The sequence below is a fragment of the Telopea speciosissima genome, chromosome 1 (genome assembly GCF_018873765.1).
Source record: "Telopea speciosissima isolate NSW1024214 ecotype Mountain lineage chromosome 1, Tspe_v1, whole genome shotgun sequence".
Taxonomy (NCBI): Eukaryota; Viridiplantae; Streptophyta; class Magnoliopsida; order Proteales; family Proteaceae; genus Telopea; species Telopea speciosissima.
In genome coordinates, this window is record NC_057916.1 from 23,659,946 (window position 1) to 23,680,297 (window position 20,352).

Here is a 20,352-nt window from a genome sequence, read left to right on the forward strand (position 1 = left end):
GGCAAAAGGCTTGTTAGGCCACCAAAAATAGTATTCCACCAATCCATGTTGGGGATGATACCTATACCTACCTTTTCGATTATATTCTTTCCTTCTTATATATAAATTCGATGGTCAATTATTCTCTTGTCAAAGACCCAAAAAAGGGTTTTGAGCTTTTGACTGGAAAAGATATGAGATAATGACGAATTCATCTAGTTGTTTTTACTCACAAATTCATTTAACTATAGTTTTATGAGCTGAGGGATGGCTTAACCTGCCCAGTTCTTATCCTCTTGTTCGCATATATATATATATATCATCCGCTGCTGTGATTCCTCTCTTTTTATATATACTCATTCTTAGATAACAGAATCGACTGTTTAACTCATACACACTTTTTTCCATAATAATAATAATAATAACGAGAAAAGATCTCTGTGGGGTTGCATGACTATCGTGCTGCTTTTAACTTTCAGGTCGGCATGTGGATTTCATGTCAATCTAATGGTTGGTAGACGAGCTCAATTCAAAATTTAAAATTTTCGCTCAAAATTCAAAAGCCAAGGAACTCGTCTACCAACCATTGGATCGGCATGAAATCCAATGAGGCAGCCTGTGAGTTGAATGCAACATGATGGCCACTCAACCCCAGGCCGCAAATGATCCAAATACGAGACTACCACCCATGCTCAAATACAAAGGGGGCAAAATGACTGTCCCACTCCCCATTGATGCGAATTTTTATCCTCTCAAGTGAGATGCATTGCCCAGTGCACCTTTAAAGTGCATGCAACAGTGACCAAGAGCATGTTCTTGGATTTTTATCCTCTCAAGTGCAGGGCCAACGTCAGTTGCACTTTAAATGTGCATTTGGCAGTGCACCACACTTGAGAGGATGAAAATCCTATTGATGCCAACATTGGCCCCTACGCCCATAGGGACCATGCTCCCCCACAAAGAACGCTGACCTTAATAGTAATAATAATAATAATAATAATAATAATAATAATAATAATAATAATGAGAAGTATTTCCTGTGGGGGAATGTAACGCCCATGCCCAGATACAGAGGGGGCAAAATGTCCGCCTTGCCCCCACGAAAAGCAAAAATAGCTGATCACCTGATGCTTCCACGCGAGCTCTCATATTCCCCCACATGCATAGGAGCCACGCTCCCCCACAGAAAACACTTTCCATAATAAATGCCCTCCCCCCACTGTTCCCAATAACCATCCTAAGATATACAACAAACTCATGATCAAGGGATTCTCCATTCACCATAGGTGTGTGGGGGAAACTATCTTACTCTTCTTTTCCTTCTTTTTTTTGTGGGAGATTGAGAGGGGGGGGGGGTTTGTTAATGTTTACTCATGTACTCTTTGCTTAGTTAAGTAGGAGATGGGTTTACATATGTTAAGGCTTGTCTTAGGTAACACGGGAAAGAAGGTTCAAGCCAAAACCTCTAATTATTAAATGGAGAGAGCTTCTCAGTATATGAAAGCACATAGTGAATAGTTTGCTATGTGGAGCTGTAAATGATTCACTGAGAAATCTTAAAGTTGCCATCCCACACCACGTAACACATGTGACATGCCACAATGGTATCAGACCCCAAGTAATAAAGGTCTTGTACAATGGGCATGTGGCGTTGTAGGAACTCTTCCCTTTCACTTTGGCTCCATTTAGCTGAAGGGTGAAGGGAAATTTTTTCTCTTTTGAGTCATTTGGTTGCAAGGGAAGTGATGTGAAGTTAAATTAATTTAGTAGAGCTGTTTGGTTGGATGTAAAATTGGATTATAATCCAGCCACTTTACGAACTTGTAACCAACAAGACCCATCCCTATTTGATCTAGCCCACTTATTAAGCTGTCTGTTTTAATGAATGGGCCCACATTATCTCACGCGGGGTGTGAACTTGGCCCATCACTCCCAACCCAGCCCAGTCTCTGTTTTCCTCATTCCCAAACCAGTAGGTTTCTACGGGAAACGCCAAATCAAACGAGTCCTGCTTCCCATGCTTTCGTCTCGAGCTCTCTAATTGTTGCTTCTGTAACGAGCTGGGTGGTTTGGGAAACTTGGAACTTCAAACAATTGTTTCTCGTCACCTGTAGGTTGTGGCTCTGGTGGATCTATTTCCTTTGGGTTCGTTGCCCAGAATCCTTATCGTGTTTGATTTCTGATCGATCATTTACCCTATGGATTAGTTTGGCACAGTCGTTGCCGATTTATAGTTAGGGGTGGGTTTCTATTGGGATCTGGCTCTCCTCCAGCCATGGTGGGAGGACCAAAACCACCCTTGTTTTGCTGGGCTGGACTCTCAAGCTCCCGCCACAGATTAATTTAAAAATAATGAGCAATTAAGTAGTCTCTCTGTGAAAGCAGGGGTAAGGTTGCATACATTATGATCCTTCCCAAACCACGCAAACCCAGCAGTGGCAGGAACCTCATGCACTGAGTCCGGTACATCCCTTTTAGCATTTCAGTACAAAGGGGTCAATGTATGCAGCTTTATTCTCGTGCAGAGAAGTTATTTTCATGTTTCGAATCCACTGCATAATGGTTACAATAGCTTAATTTAACAAGGCTCACCCACTAAAAGAATAGAAGATCTACCAAACCAAATTAATTTGACATTTATTTTTACCCATGTGTGTGAGAGAACTTAAGAAAACATCTAACATCAAAATTTGTTGAACGAGTTTTCCTCAAGCCACGGTTAATGGGAAATCAACACACATTGTTTTTTTCATTTTGGTATAATATAGCTCCAAAAAATGCAACTTCATTTTCATATATTACTTTGGTTAACAATTGCCCATACCATGTAGCAGGATCAATAATCATAGACGCCCCCCCACCCCCTTTCAAATAAATTCACCCAAATCTTACATCTAGAAGTGTGACCAGCTATAGTTGGTAAAGTTCATGTAGCTGGCTGGAAAAAACAAGTCTATCATTTCTTTAAGTAGAAAGTTTTCTTTCACCCAAATTGAAGGAAATCAACCGTCAAATATGTTGACCCTCCTAATATATGTAGTTGTCTGTAGATGTAGGAGTCTGATTCAACGAAGATTAAGATAAAGAATAGTGAAAGGAATTAAGCTCCCTCGTTTTTTCTAATAATGATCCCAAAAATTACACTCCATTGTTTTTTATTCTAAATCATAAAAAATAAAAAAATAAAAAAGCAAAAACAAAAAAACAAATCAAAAGTCACATTTCCTGAAGTGCATGCAGTATAGTACTATATATCACTTATAAATAAGTGTCTTACAGAGATCAGTAACATATCCCCCACTAACAATCTTCCATGGGTTGCAGGCTTAGAGACAGATTCTAATCTTTGGCACTAATTATTCTTTTACATCATAAATATATCCTTCCTCAACCCAATATAAGAGGGAATGGTTTGTTTTCTTTTTTAATAGAAAATACAAGAGGGGTTCAAGATTCATATTACTTAACCAAAGTCCTTAGGTTTAATAACTAATATGGTATTTCCTAATCCTCCATCCCACCAAAAAATTAATTTGTTTAGTGTTTCCTTAAACCCTAGGATTACAAAGATTTTAGACAAAAGTAATGATAAACCGATTCTTTCACCAAGAAATTAATGGAACTCCCAATCTCTGCAGATGTCACTTGAAAACATATCTTATGAGCCCTGGAAGGTGAATGTTTAAGAAGTAGTCATCCCAGTCAATGCACTTTGTATCAAAACAAAACTTATTTTCCTCTTCCCCATTGTCCTTTATAGCTATTCTCAACTTTTCTAAGTTTAAGTCATCAAACCTACATATAAACAAGAACAAAAAACAGGGTTATTTAAAATTAAGCAAAAAAAAAAAAACAGAGAGAGAGAGACAGAGAGAGACTTACACTCCTCTAAAGAACAAGTAAGGCCTGTAGAGCTCCACTAATCGCATTACAAAGTTGATCTTCCGACTGAGATTGCTATATAAGCTTTGGAAATACTGGCAAGATACTATGTTCAACAGTTGCAAAGCCTAGAAGATATCCACAAAGATAATTGATGATTAAATGGAGACAATATTTAGCCATATGTGCCTAAGGTTCTACATATATATCTTAACTATATAATTTTTTGATAACCCTAAAAAATTTTCATTTTCTGCAAGTAAACAAATAATTAACCAACCTTCAAGGGTAGCATATAACGAATGGCCATGTATTTATGGAAGCTATCCATTGTGCTAAATACTGCAACTTTTCCAACCTTGATAGGTTTTCCATCTTTATCAATACATGGATTCTTAGAGAAGAACTGATAGCCGTAATCCTGGAAAAGGGTGAATTTTGCTGGGTTTCTTACAGAAGATCCCACTTGGTAGATGAACTCACCATGTTGATTTGCATGAGCCACCATGGCCACAATCATAGCATTCACCACCATGTCCCCTGGTATCTGTTTCATCATTTCCATATGGGAAAATTGTAATCAGATAAACCCCTGCTGGACTTGCATGTAGTCATCACCCTAATTGCTCTGTTTCATTGCAAGTAAAAGGATGAAGGAAAGTGTAATCACTTCTGAAAGAAAAAAATAAAAAATTTGTAATCGTGCTTGTGTAAGTTATCTAAATCTCTTATCATATTTAGTAATTATATATTTCTATGTAAATTTTATGGGAGATAGATTTACAAGTTGCAAACTTATATTAATATCTTACACACCAAACCAATAGCAAAGAATAAACAATATATTTAATGCGGAGAGAAGATGTTTACATATTTAACGAGGAGAGAGAGGAAAGAGAGGAGAGAGACTATGAGAGGGAAGTACATACTAACAACATGTACTTTTTTTTTTCCCAAAATTTATTTTATCTTTCAAATCAAAGGAATTTGATTGTTAAGTAAAATAAATATTAATAGAGAAAAGGTTGTACACGATCAGTGTGTACAACCCTGTCACAGTCTCTCTCCTCCCCCTCTTCCCTCCCCCCTCAAACATACTTTCTCCTCATTCTCTTTAATTATGTTTGGAAGGCAAGAAAAGAAAAGAAAAACTTAATAAGACAAAAAAACACATGATAAAAGGTAATGGTTAGTTTTTGTGTCATTCTCTCTTCATTTCATTTTTCTGAAATGAGGAGAGAGAACGACACCAAAAAAAAAAAAAAACTAATCGTTACATTCATCATGAATTTTATTTTATTATGTTTTTCTTTTTTGTTTTTGGCCATCCAAACATAGCCGTTGTCCCCCATACTTGACGAACTGTCCTTCTTCTTCCAATTGGTGGGGCGTGTCGATACTAAAGCACATAGTCAACATGTCGATCCCTTTCCAATTTTAATAATCATATTTGACATGTTTTGAAATTACGCAAGATAATGATTATAAATTGTCCACTTTAATATAAATTTGATTTCAATTTCCATTCTTTTATTTTCCCTGTAACCAAATGGAGTCAAACTACTTTCAAGAAAAGGTGTTTCTAATCAAACTCATGTACATAATTACAAGTATAATGCATGTTACTATACTCAATTTCGCAATAAGTTAACTCACCACATCAATAATTGACTCAGGATCACCGAGGAAACAAGTTATTCTGCCCTTACCGTAACCGACGCCCAAGCTGTCGATGGTTCTGTGGTCATTAAGAGTTAACAAACACAAAATTTAGTAACATAAAATTGATTAACACCATTGCTGACTCCCTGATCAAAAGGGCATAGTCAGTAACATGTAGGATAGTTTGACCCAATTCCGATCCATGTATTCGGGAGATGTGTCTATCTCCCCCATGTGTAATCCACTCATAATATGGATAAAATTCTCCCACCCCCTCATTGAGGGGGGTTGGGAGTGTTTGAATAAAAAAAAGGATTAAAGAGAATATAAAGTCTTCACTGGATGAAGAAAGAGTACAACTCTATGTCTGAACACACAGGGACAATGCACCACACGCAACCAAGAAGAATTAATTGAAAGAAAACAAGTATGTCGAGAAATGAACTGTAGAGTGTGGGGATTAAGAAAGGTTCTGTCCTGAGTTACCTCATTCCTTCAACCCAACCAGGGAATGGTTCTCTGTATGTGCTTGTTATGATGGTTGGACGAATGATAACAAGTGGTAGATTTCCTCTAGACTGTCCGATGAGCATCTCTCCAAGTGATTTTGTAAAGACGTAGGTGTTTGGCCAACCGTAAAATCTTGCCCTTTAAATGAAGATACAAAGAAATACAGAAGGTTCAGTAGTTCAGCCAAAACATCCCAATCGTTGGGACAAAAAGGATAAGGAAAGAATTCAATATAGATAAATTGACTGGTCAAATTAAAGCACATACTTGATAACATTGTGCAATCAAACATGTCACGGATATATGTTACATTCAAAGTAATCCTCTCTACTTTCTAAGAAGTGACATGAGCCTGAGGCCTGAGTGGACCCATTTGACCCTTTGATTAGCATGGAAAAAGAAATTTTCGATATGTACAATAACAGACGAGATTTAATGATAATACAAAAATCCATCATAGGTCACATTATCAGTGGTGAAGGGATTCTTCCTTCCTCACAGCTAGGACTACCCTAATTTTATTTTTTTTAGAATCGACACATGGGATTCATCCCATAAAGATATAAAATTGGGGATAGAATAAAAATTATTTGAAAAAATATATATATTTTTTACACCTCAACTTTAATAATTGCCATTTTGATAGATAAAGGGTTTATGATTTATATTAGTCATGTGTCACATATCAAAAACCTTATTCAAACAAATATTTTTTCGTGTATTGACATGCATCCTTTATATGTCCATGCATACCAATGGTATTTTTATAAAAATGTATTCTTATATAGTCTAGGAATTTTCCAATTTTGGGACTCAAAATGGATGTATAAGAAAATTTTCTATCCAGGGCATGTAGGAATCAGGCTGCCAAATTTTTTTTTTTCAGGACTTAGAAAGTGGGCCATGAAGCTCATGAGACTAAGAGACTCTTGTCCGTGAAGTTCAGAATTCTCGCTCCATGGCTGGCCCAGTCAATGTAGTCCGGGTCCACCTTAGACCCACCCATTTATTAGTCAAGTAGTGTTTTAGGATGGTTCAGGTGGAGTAGGGAAGGTCAGGCTGATCTATAGTTGTTGTGGGGCTAGATATCACTGTCTAGAATGGACATAAACATAGATGTGATTTATTATTTCATAACATAGGATGGTACTTTTGCACATTCCTAAATGTCGAGGCGCAGAAGCCACACAATCAAGTAGCGTTGTTTTTCATATAGTTGTTATTTTCTGTGTCATAGTCCAAAATCATGATGACTTAACAATTGATTTATGTAATTATCTCTCTCTTTAAATTCAATTTTTTTTGAATTTTTTTTCTTCTTGACATCCAAACATAGCCTATGAAAGTCCTCCAAGTCTAAAACTATATATATTTATGAATAGATTTTTCAATTGGAATTGGGACACAGAATAGAGTGATTGGATACCATAAATCTGAATGGTCATTATAATTTTGATCAAGTACGAAAGGAGAGGAGAGGAGAGGAGAGAGGAGAGGGGCAGGGGGGGGGGGGGGGCGCTTACGCATGGTATTTATGAGGAGAGTCAGGAAACGATAACATTTGTGTGGCTCTTTAAAGAAGGCATACCGGAACGGCACTACTTTAATTAATTTCTGGTCCAGTACTTATCCATCACAGATTCACAGTTCACGCAGGAAGATCCGTGAAGGTCGGACCTTTAACACCCCCGGTACTATTGGGGTGCTGTGCAGCACCACCCATGTGTGCATGGTGGGGCCCATTGTGCACACATGGGCAGTGTTGCATCGCACGATGCGCACAACACCCCTAGTAGTACTGGGGCCAATAATTTTCCGTGAAGGTCATCCATGTCTACTCCATGTCTCCATGTGAAGCTCATATCGTCCTCTCTATTGCCACTTTTAAATGAGGGGTCAGTGCTGTGTTGTTACTTGTTACTACCACAATTGGGCAATTTGGATCCTCTACTGTTGAGTTGCCCGGCAGGTCCGTGTTGTTTAGACACGGTGACAGCGTGCAATGACTGCCTTATCCCTATCCGAGTGTCTTGCCCAAATGGGGGTAAGGTGGTCATTGCACGCCTCACCGTGTCTGGGTAGCACAATTGTACCGGGCAGCTCGGTAATAGAGGATCTAGATCCTTGCTTAGGCAACCTAGTAAGGTTGTTGTACTTTTTTATTTCAAATTAGTATTTCTATGTCTGAAATACTTTTTTTATGTTTCTATTAATAGATTTTTATGTTGTCAAATCTATGCAGTCATTAAGATTTTTAATTAATTAATCAAATTTTAGTATATCACTGATGTGCTTTTTTTTTTTTTTGTATTTATTTCTAATGATACATAAAGATTCTCATATTCATATTTTCCATATTATTTATACTTTTTTCTACAACTTTTTCCCTTTTATTTATTATATACAATATACTTAAAAATATATTAGTGCATTTTATGTATTAAAATATCATATTTATTTTACACTTTTAACATATTTGTAGATGATCGACCACATCCATCATTATAACTTTCATGTCGCCAGTTCAATGATAGAGTTATAACAAGCCTGGATCCCATCTCTTAGGGCTAGGGTGTGTTACAAGTGTTATTAATCTTATAATAAAATAATCCATATCATTTTCCATTAATCTTTTATAGACAAGTAATCCAATTGTAGGATGGACCTCGGTGTGATGGTAAGGTTGTTCTATTGCGACCTAGTAGTCGTGGGTTTGAGTTGAGAAATAGTTTATTCGTAAAACAGGGGTTAAGGTTGTATACATTATGATTCTCCCCAAACCCAAAATTACGAGAAAGATCAACAAGCTGCCGGTATGAGATGAAATCTCCTATGCTGAGTCACTGGGAGTACAAAAGAAAACACTGCACGGTTCGTATATGAGGGACCCATTTGTCATAGAGGAGTGACTTTTGAGAGGACACTAGATATGATACTAGGACGGTAGATCTTTTGCCTAAACAAAAGAAGAAGTAGCTTCCTACCCAAAAAAACTAAATCAAATTGCATCTTATTTTAGAATCATTTTTTTTTTGTTTTTATTTCAAGGGAGAGAAACAGATTGGCCGACTCCCTTGCCAGGAAAACCCAGTGTTTAACCTGTAGGATTACTGAGACCTCTTTCCACTCCATGACTTCTTGGAGCTTGTAACTTGGAATCCATGTATAACAGTAAAGTTTTGCTTACCAAAAGAAAAAAATGAGGGTCTAATCATTATTATAAAAATTAAATAGGCATTTGAAATCAAACCTGTTTATTCCCAATTCTTTCATAGCAAATGTCTCAGCTGATTTGGGAGCTCCCAAGGCCCTTAACTCCTTCATCTTTTCCTCCACAAGCTTCAGCTCCTCTTCTATGTCTAACCCAGGTGTCCCATTCAATGTTTCACCCATCCTGAATGGTTTCTCCATTATAAGCCCTGCCTGTTCTCCAGCCACATAAGCTGTCAAGAGACTAGAAATTAACTCAAATCTTCCTTGATTTATGGTTTCATAATCATTTATATATATATATATAGAAAGAGAGAGATTCAATATTACTACTACACTGACCAGTTGATACATGGAGAAGCATCTGTAGCTTAACACATCTCTTTGCAAAGCTCAGAACATACTTAGCTCCCATGGCATTCACACCCAAGGACACATCATATCTATAAATATTTTATCAGTAACTTAGTCGCAAAGTAGCTTAATTTACTAACACTACCAAAATTTTCAAATTAAAATCTGCTAATTAACCTCTCATCAAAGTTGGTGGTAGCAGCTAGATTGACAATGATGTCAATCTCTTTCCACATCTCTTCCCTTAAATCTGAGGCTTCTATACCCAAGTTATCACAGGCGATGTCGCCGGCAACCGCCGTTACCTTGTCGGCTATAAAAGAATCCAAGCTGGCACCACATTTCTCTCTCAGAACCCTAAACACTTCCTTCCCTATCACCTAATTGAAAAAAACAAAAAATTGTTATGGCACACTAGTAATAGTGTACATGCGGTTATAATTAACAATATTCACCATTATAGTACCTCCTTATGCAGTCTCTGTGTAGCTGACTCAGCATCTGCAGCTCTTAAGAGAAGATAGAGTTTCTTCACGTTTGGTTGAACCCTCAGCACTTTCTCCACAAAAACTACATTCCAAGAACCACAACTAATTAGAATCACTTTTAGCAGAAAAGGTGAGAGAGGGAGATGATGATTCCTACTTTTTGCTAGGAAGCCGGCAGCACCAGTGACCAAGATGGATTTGTACTCAAGAGAATTGACAATACCCGTTAATTCCATAATAGGAGGAAAGCAATGAGGGAAAGGAGAGACAGAAATAGCAGCAGAGAGGGAGTTAAGATTTTAAGCAGAAAAGCTGGGGAAGTACTAGCTAGTTGGGGTAGGGGAAAGGAGTGAAGGATGGTATGTGCATTTATACAGGTAAGGACATGGAAGTTGAGTGCACGAAATTGGTCATTCATTTCTTTGGCTAATTTTACTAGCTGGGGTAATTGCTTGCCCGAAATTATTAACAACTGTGGTTAGGTTTCTCATATTTTATTTGTTTCTATGGTGAAAACGATGGATGTTAATTGTTCAGCAAGATTGCCTACATCACAACAACAACGTAACAACACGCAAAGATTTATATGGTTCAGTAAGATTGTCTACGTCCACAATAGAATGGTTACAATAGTTTATTCTCACACCTCTCTTAGATCGATTACAAAGAAAGAACCCTCGCTACAAATTTATAGTGAAACCCTTCAAGTTCTACAGCCTCTTAACCATGGTTTGAGGTATCGATCTCTGGCCAATATCGTATCATTGAAACAGTAAGGAAAAGGGGTGAAATAGTAAAAATAAAAACCATTTTGTAAGACAAATCAGGGATAAACTTATCAATAACTTATTTGTAGATCAAGAACTGCACCAATTTTCAATGAAAGCATTCCAATCGTACTACTGTTTTATTTATTAAGGGTTGTCTGTGGTACGCTGAGGCACTGCCATTGAGCAATACAAGCAGACCTCAATGAGCTATACCTAGGCTTGGGCTTGGGCAGACTTAAGATCCTAGGGTTAGGCTGGAGTTTTAACATGCCCGGCCCGGCCCAGCCCAGCCCGTTCACACCCTATATGCACACCATTCGAATTGTTTCTCAAAGGTAAGGGTGTCAAAAGTGCGATCGAATCAGGTAAACTAGCCCAAACCGCATCACTGACTTATTGGATAAGTTTTGGAGTGGGGTATTACAATCTTGAAACCGAACCCCGAACCAAACCACACCAGAAACTAAAACCGGTTCAAAACCTAGACTGAAATCGAAACTTTACCCTGATAACAACCCGAAATCCATTAAAAAAATCAGATCTTTTCTATAGTTTTGTATAAATATGTATATTAAAATAAAATCGACCTCGATAAAAAACCAAAACATGAACTGATACAACCCGAAACCAAACCAAACTTTCTTTATAGGTTTTGTTTTGAATTCATCATTCCCACACCAAATACCGACTCAACCCAAAATGACCAATTGATTCCCCTACTCAAGGGAGAGGAGTATGGGTGAAGGAAAAATGCTTCCTCTATTTTATAGTTTTTGAGAAAATGATGTAGATACTATACTGCCCACAATACCTTTTCTCTCTCTTTCTGTCTCGATAGCGTGTCAATTCATTTTTATAATAAAAAGAAAAAAAAAATTCAAAGGGAAAGTGATTTATTCCATTTCATTGGCTGCTAACATTGTATCAGGAACATTCCTGCTACAAGTGTAACAGCAAAATTTTTTCCCAAAAAAGTGTACCAAATTATTCTTTTACGTGAAAGCTTTTATGGTGTAGACAACCACAGACAAAAAGTAGTGGGTGCGTGAATCTATTTTTTTCACATGGAAGAGTGTGTAATCTGTCCACGTAGCTTGTAATAGTGAGTTTCAGATCCGATTCATAGTTAGAAAGCTGGTCGTCCCTGTCACCGCATGGTAAACATGTATATAAAGAGGTTACAACTTTGTATACATGATTTACTATTCCAAAGGAAGGACTGGATTCTGATAGAAGCGGTTGGCACTGCTCACAGAGCTTACATTGAAATCCTTTCGGTTGCTCGCCCAAGTTCAAGTAGTACTTTGGGCACAACACCTGTATTGGTCACCCTCACCAATGGGTTTCATTAAACTAAATTGTGACGCTTCAAATTAACAAGGAGTGAGTTGTGTTGGTGTGGGCTTTCTTCTGCGTGATCATTCAGCTTTTTTTAATTTCAGTGGTGCTATGGTAGGAGAAGCAATAGCAACCAGGGAAAGCCTTATAAAATCGATACCAAAAAAGATTTTCAAAATTTTGATGAAAAATGATAACTAAGAAGTCATTTCCTACCTGCAAGATAACTCTAAAGATTCGTCTTTGTTAGTTCGACCTGTTATTGAGGTCGGATATCAGGCATCTCACATCTTATTTTGATGTCTGTACCTTTTCCTCCATTCCAAGGGTAGCTAATGCTATTGCAGATACCCTTGTCAGAAGAGCTCAGTCTATTACAAATAAGACTGTGTGGTTCCGTATTTATCTGTTATTCTTGATACAAATGATATGAGTGTAATCTGTCATTATCAATTAATTACATCATTACCAAAAAAATACACAAAAACATGGAAGAATATTGTAATAATTTTGGTAATAAATATTGGCAAAAGTTATACTTCACCCATAGAGAAGTTGAAACTACAATCCCTAGTGGCCAACTAATGGTACCCATGCCCATGGTAAGGAATTCTTTTTTATACATGGGTTAAGGAAAAGTCGGTCCATGAATATTTAAGAAATGATCTAAATTAGTAATGTGTCAAATTTTAATCTTATATTTGTCCATACTTTATTTTACCATGTGATCAAATCCTCTTTCATGTTCTATTACCCAAATTTTGTATGTTTTCGATGTCAAAATATTTCGTACGAGGTGCTTTTGTATTGGGCAATGAGTGGCCACTGAAGTTGTCTGTGAGATTAGACATCAACAAAATCTTTGTTTTGACATCTTTTCTTTTTGGTGTGGGGGAATGATACATGGTTAAAAATATGGGTATCGTATCGTCTAATACCGATTTTACTAGTCACTGATATCGATATCGTGTTGATATCGTATCAATAGCATGGTACAGATAAGAGGTAAAATGGTTCAAAAACTTATTTGCTAAAGAAATTAATGGGTAAATTTATTCGATACAATCGATTCAGGTTGATACCGTATCAATATCATATCGATTTTCTGTATTAGCGATAACCATTCCGATACCATGCACTAAAACCATAGGAATGACAGAATTTTTCGATCTCTATGGTTTCTTGGAGTTTTAGATTCAATAAAGTTCGGGTCTTTCTACAAGAGATAAGTTCCATTTATTTTGATCGACTATGAAAAGGAAAACGGTTGAATAATCACCGATTCAAAAGAGGGTTTAGGATCGTAATCCTTTACTGCCGGGCAGCCTCACAGCCTGTGTGAGACCACCAGCCACACGGCTGCCCGGCAGTAGAGAGGATCCAAATTGTTACTAAATCGCCTAGAATTGGGATTGGGTGTCATTAATTCTGATCCAAATCGGATGAGTCACTCATTACTATTCGAATTACTCAAATCATGCATTTATGATCGCGTATGACACCAATGACCACACCGATTTTTGATTGGGTATTTTCCACAGCGTTTCCATCTACGACCACAAGCACAAATTGTCTCCATTTTTAAACAAAAGGAAGGAGTTTGCTGCTAGGTTGTGTAGTCTTTATGACAGCATGGAGCAGTGGGAGAGTCCACACACGCAACCAAGGGGAGGGGCAGGGTGAACATTATATTGACCCATGTGAGAGGGTGTAGTTGGGGGGGGGGGAGGGGCGCTGTCGAGCAGCGTTCTATTTTGCTTAAACATTTTATTTATGGGCAAAGCATCTCTGGCTGAATCAAAATTAAGTCACTGATAATCTAAATAAGCAGCAAAAGTGTTGAAGGAGTTTTTGTATTAATGTTTAGGGGAAAGTTTTCTTACAGGGCTGTGTAAGGGCATAAAAGCACTTAGAACAGAACACCACCCGATTGCACAATGCATGTCATCCATGCGCCCTGACGTCACAGGGGGGTGTGTGAAATGATTGTCGCACCCCCTTTGAACCTTAGAAATGACTAGAAATGCGATGGTCATTTCACATACCCCTGTGTCAGGGCGCACGAGCAACGTATCTTTCTCCCTTTTTTAAAATATTAGAACTTATCTTTAAGATAAAATATATAATGTATTCATGTGTTATATTAGTTGATTGACTTAAAAGGGTTTGGGTGGTTATGAATGGCCACACTTGATCCATATACACCATCTCATATTTATATCCCTCATGGGCTCTCTATTTCCATACTTCATGTGGTTAGATAAGGATATGAAGATAAGTCTTTGTTGGACCCTATCCATGCCCATTGAGTGATGGGTCACCTTGTGCCTTCCATAATTTATTTATCCTTCACGGTTTCTTGCCTTCTTGGACCACTTACATTGAATTCAATATGGAATTGGGAAGTGTGAATGCAAAATTGATCTTTCACTATCATAAGCATGTTTTAGTCAAAGGGTGGGTCAGGGAATGGAGAGAAGAGTCAGATGGCATATAAAAGCATGCATGGGAGAGGGTTTTCCACACTGGCTTTAATTTTTAGGGAAAAACGAGCGTTGCTGTCATTTTAGTGGGGTTCCAATGAAAGGACGTGTATGGGCATCGATCAGGGGATTTTTTATTTTGTACAAGGTGGAGTGGTCATTTCAAGGGATTGTGTTTGGGTGAAGGGGCCACGCAACCAGGTCCGTGTTTTTTCCCTAATTTTTAAATTTCACTTAGATTGTGTATAGCAACATTTTTGTTTCAAATTAGTATTTTTGAGATAAAAATAATTTTTATGTTTCTATTAATTTACAATACTTTGTAAATCAGTTTCGATCTGTTTCACAAATGATTAACAAATGTGTTTTTCATAAAAAAAACCAGATCGAATGTCACATATTTATTCTGTTCCAAATGTATTCCAAAAAGACACCGAAAATACAAATTTTTTTTTTTTTTTTTTTTACATTGCCATACCTATCCATAATTTTTTTATTTTTTTGAAATAGTCTTATTATAGATTAGGCCATAGGTCCCATTTAACTTCCATCAAAGTCATCGGATAAGAGTTAGTAATAGTCATGTCGGCATCAGTGGTTAATACATGGATCAATCTCTCCTCCAGTCTTGTGAAACTTTGGAGTCAACTTCCTTACCACTTGTTTATCAAAAAATAAAATAAAGTTTACCAAAAAAAAATAATTCCTTACTACTTTTGTGCTTTGTTTCAAATGGATATGTATATATAATGTAGGACCTTTATCCGTTGCAGTTACAACAACGTTGTTGTGCACATCATGCGGTGGAGCAGCGGCTATGTGTGTATAGTGGGGCCCATTGTGCACACATGATCGTTGTTGCGCTGCACGATGCGCACTGCAGTGCTGCAGTTATAGCAACGAATAAAAATTCTATAATGTAGCAAGTGGTGACTAGTGGGAAAATTATCCTCAGGTTCTCTGTTCGGTACAGTTCTCCAATACTTCTAATAAGAGGGGGTGGACTCCACCCGGGCAGTGCATGTGTACAGGTAGGGGATAAGGTGATCATTTTCGCCCCTTATGAGAAGAATCGTATGACCTATACCGAGCAGAACCTGAAAGGATAAAGATCGGTTACTAGTGAGTAATCGTATTTTTATCCTCTCAATTACACTACCCGTACTTGACATCAAGTACATCTAATAGAGAGAGGTCGACCCCACTTCAGATTATGTGTTTGGACAGGGGTAGGATATTCATTTCTACCTCCTTTGTTAGATGTACTTGACGTCAAATACTAGGTTGTGTAATTGAGAGGATAAAGATCCGTGGGTAATCACATTTAATGTTGGCATTAAATAAAGTACTATACGTGATTCAAAAAGAATGTAGCAAGTGATATCGACCCTCATATGAGTGTAGAAGGAAAGATGGACAGAGAAGATATTTCAAACTGAGTCCTCTCTAAACGGCTAAACCCATTAAAATAAATGATAAAAGATCCGTATTCCGTGATCGCTCTGTTAGGCTCAAACCCGTACGAGAACCTGAACCAGCCTCGAGGGTTTAACCCCGACAGTATTCCTGCTGGCCCGTTCTGGGAGAACTAATGAATACGGAATGCTTGGATCTTGAAAAGAATTTGTGTTGTTCCTTAACTTACCCATCTATTCCTAATTAAGACATTTGACAAGTAATGAAATAATGAATGCCTGGACCCCGTGAAAGTATTTGTGTTGTTTCTTTGCCTTACCAACCTTTTCTATATTTATGAACACACCCTCTACCTACTAAACAAAAAGCAAAATGGAAAATTCAAGCGAGTTAGAAAACTTTAACCCTACCGACTGAGTTTTCTTGTTCAAGGGTTAGCAGTAAATCATGAAACAACTCTCATTCCTTCTAGTTCTACCTAAAAAAATTTCATGCTAATTATTAATTCTATATGTGATGATGACAGCTTAATGTATGATTATGAATTGTTAATCATTATATCATTAGCTTGCTTATCTTAAATACCATTTTATTAGACAATCTCATTCCATAATATTCTTCTTTCGTACACAATTAAATGTTATCAATATATTTTACAATTCGAGTTTTCCTTCATCCACAAATCTCTCCGTTCATGTGTTCTCATGTTTGGATGAGACTCTTGGAATAATGAAAATAACAGTTCGGACCTTTATCAATAGGAAGAGGAGAATTATGATGAGATCATGGTGGTAGGCAAAAAGATTCCTTGAATAAATGAAAATTTTAGGTTCTATTTGTTTTGGCATAAAATTTTATGTGGTTGAAAATTTTTACCATGTTGAAAAGTTTTCCATTGTTTGTTTCCATTAACTTTTCAATATGTAAAATTTTTATATGTTGAAACAAAATGAGTCTTATCCGAAATTGTCAACTCAGCCTTGGCTCCTATGTTAGGAACTTGGGTCTCATCTTCAAAAGCTAGCCGTTAAGGAGAGGGTGCCCAAGTACCTATTAACCCACATTTATCCTCTTTCATATCCGATGTAAGACTATTCTTTTTGCCTTATGCATGGATATCGTAACAATCTCCCCTTCCATGCGGATGGCAAACACATGAAGCCTGAGATCCCAATCTCCCCCTCCACACAGGAGCTGACGTGAAACCTGAGATCAAATCTGAGAATCCTCGTCCAAACGGAAATTTCCATGCCACGGTTCGACAATGTAGGAACTTGGATAAAACTCATCCTCAAAAGCTACCCGTTGAGGATTGGTGTCTTGACTTCTGATGGTTGGACTACTGTGTGAAGCCTCCGTGGACTGCGGTAATTTTCTTGTATAGGGTATTTCGGTAAAAATCTTGTATAGGGTTTTGCTATAAACTTGTAGCGAGAGTTCTTTCTCTGTAACGAAAATCTGAGAAAGATATGAGGACGAGCGACTGTAACCCTATTCTCCATTGATAGTGAAACAGATCTCATCTCATCGTGAACGTAGACAATCTTACCAAATCACGTAAATCGTTATGCGTATTGTGTGATTGTTGTTTTGTTTTTTTCCATTCTTCTATGCACCGTATTAGGTTTTACTTCCTAAGCATAGTTCTTAACCAACAAGAAGACGAAGGAGATGGTGTGGATTCTACAAACATCATATCCAGCAACAGTTAGGCAATTTAATTGAGAAAAAATGAATTCAAAGAAATTGGACCTCATCGATCTGCCCTAAAAATTAATGCAACTGCATCAACCACTTAATAAAAAAATAACATATTAGAGATAGATAGGAATTGAATGGCTATAATAGGAGCATGTCCTCCATATGAATATCACTAATGTCATACCTGCCCCATTTTATCTGCAATATCGTTGTTTGACACATTTGTAAAAGGCAACATGCATGTAACATCATGGTTGCCGACTCTAAAATCAATGAGGATGGCCTGCGAGAGAGAAGGGAGAGGCGCATAGAGGTTGTGAAAAAAGTAAAAAAGACCTAAGAACATATTAATGGTCGTCGATGAGAGCAACATCTAACAGATAGTTCATAGCACCATAAGGCTTGGGAAGACTTACTGTGTGTGTGTGAGTGCGTGGAATTTTTTTTGTCTCAGGTTCGCTGTCCAGTACGGTTGTCCGGTTTTTCTCATGGGGAGTGAAAATGATGATTTAACCTCACTCGAGTAGTGTGATTGGGCAGGGGGATTAGGTCATCATTTTTGCCTACTATGAGAGAAATCGGACAACTGTACTGGCCAGGGAACTGAACAACTGTCTGAGTGCGTGAGTGTGTGTACAAGTGTAAACAAAGGCTTTTAAGTCAATAAAAGGCAACATGCATGTATCGAGTTAGGATCAGGTGATCATGTACGTGTGGCAACCAAAAACCGACGAGTGGAAAAGGTTCCTCTAATAATTTTAAATTGAAATTGTATCAATAACGGGATGCTTGACTGGTTCTCCATGTAGTGTCATGTGACAAATAGTAAAACAATATTCATCGCAAGGGCTAATGACAGGAAATGCATCTCAAAAAAAAAATTATTAATTTTTTTTTCCCCGTTCTCCGTTTGTGTAATTGAAGCTTAATTGTGAGGTGTTGGTCTTTGTCAATTGAGTGACCTCTTAGGATTGTATGATATTTGCATGTAACTTGATGAAGCTAAGTGCAGTCAACCCACAATTAGATTGTTTGCCATTGTATACGTGTCAAAAGCAAAATTGAACTGTTCCAATCAATCGAACAAATACAAATCAAACCAAACCAAACCAAACCGTAAAAGATACACAACCGATTGAAACCAATACAAACCTGAAAAACTAATAAAAAAAACATAGTTGAGAAATTATACTTCTACAGGAGAAACCAAACCAGATCAAACTCGATATCAAATTTAAAAGCCTGATATAAGAAAACCAAAATAAAGAGAAATAGAACTTGACTGTAACTGAAACCAACCGAATTAGGGTTGCAACTTTGGCCCTAATGGCCCGAGCCTGCCCGAAGCCCGAACAGGGTCTGGGTTGAGACACCTTGGCCCTGAGGGCGGGTCAGGGTTGGGATTTTCAGGCTTTGAGTCTGTTAGGGAAATGGTTATTATCCATTTGTAATTCAAAATTTAAAATTCCATATGACTTATTCAAAGCTTTATCTAGCTGTTGTAAGCTGATCCATAACCAACTGTGGTTATCCATTTGTAACAAAACAATTTCAAAATTCAAAAGATATCTATAAGAACAACCGCAACCCATCGTAAGGGTATGCGTGATTCCAGAAATCCATTATCTCTATCCTTAATTCTTAACATGGTATCATCCGCCAAGTTCTAATCCTAGGGATTTGAATGTCCACTAGCTCATCATCCTCTTCTGTTTCAGCCACAACATATTCAACGATGGCTTCATCTTCTCCTTCTATTCCTGCCTTCCAACACCACCTCACTCTGAAATTTACATGCGACAACTTCCTCTTGTGGAAAACTCAATTGTTTCCTCTGTTGTTGCACAAGATCAAGGTCAGGCTGGGTCAGGATTGAAGCCTCGGGCTGAGCCCGGCCCTACACAACCCAACCATGTCTCCATCTTCTTGTCGTTTGTTCTTCATTTTTTTTTGTTGTTCTTCTTCCTCTCCCTCTTCTTTCTTTTTTTTTTTCTTCTCAGCCTGGCCAGCCCATCCATCTCCTTTCCTAGCTTGTCAAGCCCATTCATCTCCCCCCCTAATGGTCAGGACCAATGAAAATCAGCCCGGCTCAACCCGACCCTATTGAAGCCCTAAACCAAATCGATTGTTTGACACCCCTGCTAGTTTAGAAGGAAATGATGAAATTTTTCTTGGTTTTAATGTTCTAAGTTGGTCTCATACATTTGGTTTCATTATGGGATAGTTGTCTTTTTTTGGTAGGATTCAACTTAATTGTCACATGCTTGCAATTCAATTATTAAACCAGAAGCCGCCTGACCCAGCATGTGAAAACCCGAACCCTCAACAGAGGGGCTTAAATAATTTCAATTGGGTTGCACTTGGACTGGGCTAGCTCAAACCCAAGATCTGGTTGGGATTAGGTTAAGTATGCCCTCCTAGACCCAGTTGGGCTCAGGTAAAACCCTTTGGCGCCCTATCCACTCAATAGTCAATACCCAACACCTCACAAGAGAGAAAGAATGTTGCTACAGGGTGAGCCATAGGGGGCAGGGTTGAATAAAGGCTTGGAGGGCTCCT

The 20,352-nt window shown here is 37.8% G+C and overlaps 1 protein-coding gene across 1 annotated transcript; it reads right to left on the bottom strand.

Annotated features, from left to right (window-relative positions):
- Window positions 1-3,565: 3,565 nt before the first annotated feature.
- LOC122647975 (fatty acyl-CoA reductase 3-like) lies at window positions 3,566-10,405 on the bottom strand. The gene is made up of 10 exons (XM_043841262.1): window positions 10,243-10,405; window positions 10,064-10,167; window positions 9,775-9,977; window positions 9,586-9,686; window positions 9,284-9,476; window positions 6,010-6,171; window positions 5,518-5,599; window positions 4,142-4,408; window positions 3,862-3,989; window positions 3,566-3,774 (listed from the first exon to the last, which is right to left on the bottom strand). The coding sequence occupies exons 1-10, from the start codon at window positions 10,319-10,321 to the stop codon at window positions 3,621-3,623; spliced, it is 1,473 nt and encodes a 490-aa protein (XP_043697197.1). The 5' UTR covers window positions 10,322-10,405; the 3' UTR covers window positions 3,566-3,620.
- Window positions 10,406-20,352: the final 9,947 nt, after the last annotated feature.

Excerpts from the sequence above, each read along its gene's own strand:
- LOC122647975 (XM_043841262.1), bottom strand. The coding sequence starts at position 10,321 with ATGGAATTAACGGGTATTGTCAATTCTCTTGAGTACAAATCCATCTTG. Across the intron at positions 9,978-10,063 it reads CACAGAGACTGCATAAGGAG|GTGATAGGGAAGGAAGTGTT; the intron begins GTACTATAATGG and ends TTTTTCAATTAG. Across the intron at positions 5,600-6,009 it reads GGTTGGGTTGAAGGAATGAG|AACCATCGACAGCTTGGGCG; the intron begins GTAACTCAGGAC and ends TAATGACCACAG.